The sequence below is a fragment of the Montipora capricornis genome, chromosome 3 (genome assembly GCF_036669925.1).
Source record: "Montipora capricornis isolate CH-2021 chromosome 3, ASM3666992v2, whole genome shotgun sequence".
Lineage (NCBI taxonomy): Eukaryota > Metazoa > Cnidaria > Anthozoa > Scleractinia > Acroporidae > Montipora > Montipora capricornis.
Genome location: NC_090885.1, coordinates 18,852,834 through 18,859,325, shown reverse-complemented (window position 1 = coordinate 18,859,325; position 6,492 = coordinate 18,852,834). Strand labels below are relative to the sequence as shown.

The following is a 6,492-nucleotide window of genomic DNA, read 5'->3' as shown; positions in this document are numbered from 1 at the left end:
GATATTTTCACTGCACTGAATATCTCAGGTAGTCACTTTCTGGGCTCAATGATATGAAACGGGATCTAACATTTCACAGTCATCGAGTATGGCTAACTGCCGTGGGTCTTGGGTGGAAGTCGTGTGTCCCGAATGCCTTAGGCCCGACTTCACGATATCACAAACAAACTAGATTTTAGACGTACTCTCTCCAGTCCGACACGAACTCCGACACGTGAGTATGGGTGTGAGTAAAAGTCCTGGGTTAAAAAAAAATCCCCAAAAAAATTCTTTTGGAGAAAGATAATTAAAAAACAACACCAGTTCCCTATATCATTTAATGATGGTTAAAAAAATGCGTCACTGTATGACGGGACAAAAGGAAACATTGATACGAGTAATTCTGCTGACAACTGCACCACCCATCCAGCATCGCAAGCTCAAGTCTCAAATGTGCTCTATTGAATGTCTGTGAGACAATTTATGGGCCAACGCATAGGGCGAATAAGTCACGAGTCAGGTAAGCTATTTAAAGAATCCCGATCAAATACACAGCAACACCATACAGAGCTAGCCTTGTTCTAGTTCTTAACAGCATGCTTGTAATCTCCATTCCTGATAGACTCGTTAACCTGAGGAAAGAAGCACAAATTTAAAGTCATGCTGTTGCCACCAAATGTACGAGTCAAATTCTCTAGTTCGTAGGCTAAATTTGTCTGGAATCACCAGACACCACCTTCAAAGAGCAACTCTACAACCCGAGGTTCAATTAAGATATGATGATAATGATGGTGAACCCCAACCATAAATGTATTCTTAATTCCTTAATAAAAATGCCCACTGTATGTGATTGTGCATGATTAAACTAATTATGATAAACATATTTTTTTAATGGCAAACCGCTGGTCATTGACTAGTCAAACCTCGGACTCTTACATAAATTTGACACGGAGTTGACTCATAAAATAAGTATTTTCCCTGTTTGCCTGGATTCAATTAAGCCGTATGGAAAACTGGACTCTACCAAGCAATACAAAGCGCCCTAAAATGAACCAACTTTCACTCGAGTTGGCCATGGTTTACATCTCCGCTATTGCCATTTATTTTTATGTCGCTGCACGCGTCACCATTATGGACTGCTTCGACGATACGGCGGCCATTTTAAATTATATTGGTCGAATAGCTATTATGGCGTGCCGGTGGCATCCCATAGTATCTTTTTAAATGATACAAAATCAAAAAGGTTGCCGAATAGTCGAAAGAGTCTAATGTGTTCTCTACGCTGAAGAAGACACTCTTCCCCAATTTACGGACTGTTCCGTGACAGCGCTTAAAAAACATGCAAACAGGACCTCAGTGACGTAAGTGTAGAGCGATGCTAAAGGACCATTACCTAACAAGAGGCAAACAAAAACACCAAAAATCCAAAGAGCAGCGAAAAACCTATGAACAGAAAAAAAGGTCTTTGCCATCTCATCCGCAAAAGGATCCACACCACGGACAACAGGGACCGCTGCAGGTTGTGTCTGAAATCAGTTCAAGAGAACAAGAGAATGGCAATAAAAAGCCGCACTTGTGTCATTAACAGTTTAAAATACATAGTTCAAATGGTTAACTATACAGGACTGCAGATCATTTAAACAGTACCTTCACTGCAGGTGCGTCCACAGGGACAAATGTTGTGTTTGGTTGGGTGGGTTGGACCGTTAAGTTATCAAGGGACGTGTGCATTGTTTGTAAAGGCATTGCGTTTTGTGTTGGAATAAACGGAATTGCTCCAACAAGCGGTGGCTGAAACGTGACAGGGGGAGCTTGGGAAACAGTCTGCAATGGATATAAAAACGTGTGCTTGTCAGTTTCTAATAAGGGTTAATTCCGAGGATCCCAATCGTCCTCCTCACTTGACGCCAGTTTCGAGAAAGAAAGATTTTGAACCCTGAAAACTAGATTTTCTTTCATTATTCTAAATGATATTGCAGTGATGACTTCAAAAGGGGTGATCACGCTACTGGGTGAGTTTCTGCGATTTCGAGGCTTCTTAGGATTAATAAGCCTGTGGCTTTATCACTAAGTTAAGGTGAACTTGAAATGTGCGTATTGATGACGTCGAAAGCAAAATAATAATAATAATAATAATAATAATAATAATAATAATAATAATAATAATAATAAGGGTAACTAATGTGAAATAATAGGGTCTGTTCTTTTCTAGTTTGTAGGTTTCTCTTCTTATTGTCCTTTCTTTTTTTGCTTTCATTTGTGTTTTTTCTACGGTGCCTCAAACTTCAAAGTTTTTTCTTAGAACTGCGAAACATTTGCTTGTTCTCCTTATTGGGAAAGTCTGAAATTTTTGGAGGGCTAATGAAAATGGTGCACAGCCAGAGGTACCCCACAAATTATATGAACTCACACTGTAGACCGGCGCAGTTGGTGTATTGTCCATTTCATCCGCCGCAGAAATGTCAGAAGCAACTCCAAGGTCACACTGAAATCCGCCATTGTCAGCTTGATTCATCCCCACATCATAAGCTAGCGAAAAACATCAAAGAATGCAATACTATTAAATTGATATTTTGCGCGGAAACTGTGCCCTGAAGAATTTTACAACCACGAGGAGCGCATTCTAAAGCTTATGTTCATCAGGGATGGCGCAGTGAAAGCACTCGTCTTCCACCAGTGTGGCCCGGATTCGATTCCCAGACTTGGTGACATTTACACGTGGGTTGAGTTTGTTGGTTCTCTACTCTGCTCCGAGGTTTTTCTCTTGGCAATCCAGTTTTCTCCTGTCCTCAAACCAACATACGATTTTATAGAGGTTGATCTGATTTCTGTACATAGTCCTCAATTTGTGGCCCTGTTCTAAATGCAGTCATGTTAGTACATCTTGAAAAATGGGTATTTGTTCGTTGGGCAGTCATTTTGGACGTACGTCAGTTATTGGGGAATTCAGAGCGAGTCGTAAGAAGAAAAGGCCTTTTAAGTCCTTTTAATTATCAAAATAATTAACGGGCTTAATTCACACCCACTCCCTTTGGACTCTTTTCGTAGTCCAAAGATGCACAAGGATAATGAGATACTGTCATAAGGCTGGTTTACACGACATACGACGCAAGCATATTAAGCATAACCAGCATACGCGTGCGCATTAACTTGTTCTTAATTAGTGTCTTTTGTTCTAATGAAAGGTACCAATTATCAAAACGCTACTGCGTTTGCGTATGTTACTTGTGCTTATGCTTGCGTCGTATTTGTAAACCAGCCTTTATGGAATACATACATACAACTTATCCGATAAATTCCATTTGCACATCATAGGCCCACTCAACACACCTTCATTATCAACATGTCAAACAAAATTTTAATTAATTAAAACTCCTTTCCGGTCCACGTTCGGAAAAACAGGTCAAATTTTACCAACCTCGTTCCCAGGGTCTCTCTTCTCTGCCTCCTTTGTAGTTGAGGAGAAAGACCCCTATTCAGACTCGTTACATGGCACTCCTAGTCGACAAACATTTTCCCACTAGGGTTTTCGCTATATTTTGATCTCGTGACTGGACGAAAGCGTAATCGTTTAACAAAGCATTTTTTAGATAAATAGTCTTAGTTTAAGAAAAAAGTCAAAAGAGCTGGTCATATATTCTCACGGGAAATGAATTCCCAAAAAAGCGGTCAATCATTTGTGACTCTGACTCGTAATTAGTAGCTAATGTTGCTTGTACAAAACATACTCTATCATACAATACACCAAACACGACGTTTGCTAGACATAATGTCTCTTTTATTTTACCGTGACTAAACATATACTTCACGATTTGAGTTATAAATTAAACCCTAAACTGTGTGCAGTTGTAAAAAATATCTTAACAACAATTTGCACGAAGTTGTTGAAAAACTGTCTACTCCCTGTACAAGCTTGCGACTTATGAATCACTTTGTTTTACGTTCGAAAACAAACGAAAATCAAAGAACAATATATACTACCTGCACATGTTCATACTCTGAGTTGATTTGAAGTCGTTACGTGAGATGGTAATGTTTGTTGGGGTGCAGGGATGGCGCAGTGGTGAGAGCACTCGCCTTCCACCAATATGGCCCGGGTTCGATTCCCAGACACGGGCGTCACATGTGGGTTGAGTTTATTGGTTCTCTACTCTGCACCGAGAGCTTTTTCTCCTGGTACTCCGGTTTTCCCCTCTCCTCAAAAACCCAAATTTGATTTGATTTGCGTTAACTTGTTAATTTCAATTTACAGTGTCCACGAATCGTGCTCTACAGCGCGAGAAGATTAGACACTTAAATAAAGTTCCTTTACTGTCCTTTCCATGGATAAACGTTTCGCTTGCTTTCTTGAACGGCAAAACCTTCTTTTCTTTAAAAGTGTCGCAAACTATTAGCATCCTTCGTTATCAGTCAATTCGACTGCTCACTTGAGCTTCACACGGCAGAAAAGAGCGAAAATTCGAAGGATGCGAGTGCATTTTCTGCAGCTTCCGATCGATTTGACAACAACCTTTCAGTTGCCTTTCGCCTCGAATTCCATGAGGAGTACATAAAATACCTTGACGTGAAACGTTTTGTCGATGCTCGTCTGACCACAAATGTGTGCTGATTCTCTCAATCGTAACGATGATAGCCCTCATAGCCTCCCCTCCCCTAACACGTATTTGGTTTTACCTCCCACATTTTGGGAGACACGTAACCAGCCTACAGCAGGGTCTTTCTCTTCAACGACAAAGGAGGCAGAGAAGAGAGACCCTGGGAACGAGGTTAGAATTTTACCTGATAAATCCAGGGCCGTAGCCAGAAAAAAATTATGACTGAGGCAATGTCCATGATTAAATTCTCTTCGTAGGTGTTTATGATGAGTACATTTTAAAGAGAACGCTGGAATCACGCTTTATTTTAAAATATCACGAAAAAATGACTGAGGCAAGTGCCTCGGTTTGCCTCATACTGGCTACGGCCTTGAAATCCATGCCTTCCATGAAGAAATTTCAATGCCAAAGCAAGTTGTCAGCATAACATCGACGTTGACAAGCCAACTGTTATTTATTATTTAAATTCTTGATGGCCTGTAGTCCACTGATAGCGTTACAAGTGGAACTGTCCTAGCCAAGGAGCCGTGTGAACCTGTACCGAGAGAGAGTTCTTCAGACTGGAGTCCATTTTTATTCAATGTTCCACATGCTTTAATAAAACGTTTGTCTGATGATCAGTGCCTTTTCGTATCTTTAATCATAGAATGAATAACACAGAAACTAAATTATGCGACGATACTCTTATCTTGAACTTCGTCTTCGTGATATTCTTCCATTAAATGGACAGGCCATGGAAACATTCGCCAGAGAAATAAGCTCTGGGGCTCTAGGGCTGGTTGCTCGAAACTTGCTCGGTTGCTGGTTAGCGTTAACCGTTGGTTAAGACGTATCAAAACCTTTAAATTTCTGTGGTATTTTACTCTGGTTAACGCTAACCATGCTTCGAGGAACCCGGGCCTGTTCGTTAAATTATGCAGAGATTAAATTAGGATAAAAACGTTGCAAAATTCAACAATATATTTCAACGGTCTATCGGCAACGTTACTCCCAATGACCGGCTTCCATTCTCCCATCTGTCCAAGTAATCTGACTGTTTATATAATTAGGTTCATTCAAGTTCAGAAGGATTCAGCTTGTGAAATGTATTAAAAGTAAAATGAGAAAAAAAACCTCCGGTTGTGTACCGACTGGCAGTCAACTTTCATTTAATTTAGGGAATTTATCATGGACATTGTCAGTTCCAAATTTCAAGATAGTGAGCCGCCTGCATATCGTTTCTTTTCTTTCCTCTGGTATTGTGCAAACTCAACAAAGACAAAATAAAACCATACCTTGTGCAATAACACCTTATGAAGAAAGCAGACTCTGCGATAAAATTAACTGCCCGGCTGATTAAACTTCGCTTTTATGCACATTTTCATTATCGACAACCCTGAATCACAACTGGGTAATGTTATTGATTCTTGAGCTGTCATTAGGTGGTCGCACACATTTGCCGTAGAACGTTCAAATTGAAACAAATTCAAACCTAAACACTCACTGACATCAGAAGAACAGACCGACTGGAACTCAGGAGCTGTAGCGAGACACAGCTGAGCTCGTGCTATGTTGTTGCAGCTGAAGCTGGAGCTAATAAGAAGTTTTAAACTAGGTCACGGTGACGGGGAAGCGGAGGAGCCGAGTGTCATCATTTTGTCTTAGAAGCTGCTACGCGGGTGTACTTTCAAGATATTGAATGTCTTTTTTGAAGCCGGAAATGCGGCAAGTTGAACAAAATATTTCCATAAATTTAACGTTCTGAAGGTCAAGCCTTCAGTAAATGAGCCTCTTCAACGTCATGCACTCAATCATGCATCAGATATTTTCAGTCCATTGAAGATCACAGGTATATAGTTTGCCGCTTGGAGTAATGATTTCAAACGGTTTCTAATATTGCCCAGTCATCCAGACATGTTACCAATTTTGGCATCCTACC

The 6,492-nt window shown here is 40.4% G+C and overlaps 1 protein-coding gene across 4 annotated transcripts; it reads right to left on the bottom strand.

The window, feature by feature from the left end:
• Window positions 1–303: 303 nt before the first annotated feature.
• Window positions 304–6,276, bottom strand: LOC138040830 (uncharacterized). 4 transcript variants are annotated; one of them, XM_068886506.1, is made up of 6 exons: window positions 6,058–6,274; window positions 4,944–5,109; window positions 2,390–2,508; window positions 1,627–1,803; window positions 1,373–1,505; window positions 304–611 (listed from the first exon to the last, which is right to left on the bottom strand). In XM_068886506.1, the coding sequence occupies exons 3-6, from the start codon at window positions 2,492–2,494 to the stop codon at window positions 607–609; spliced, it is 420 nt and encodes a 139-aa protein (XP_068742607.1). In that variant the 5' UTR covers window positions 2,495–2,508; window positions 4,944–5,109; window positions 6,058–6,274; the 3' UTR covers window positions 304–606. The 4 variants fall into 4 exon arrangements, with proteins under 4 accessions (XP_068742607.1, XP_068742606.1, XP_068742608.1 ...); XM_068886505.1 differs by lacking the exon at window positions 4,944–5,109 and having other exon boundaries at window positions 6,058–6,273; XM_068886507.1 differs by lacking the exons at window positions 4,944–5,109; window positions 6,058–6,274 and adding an exon at window positions 5,849–6,051.
• Between the last annotated feature and the right edge of the window lie 216 nt (window positions 6,277–6,492).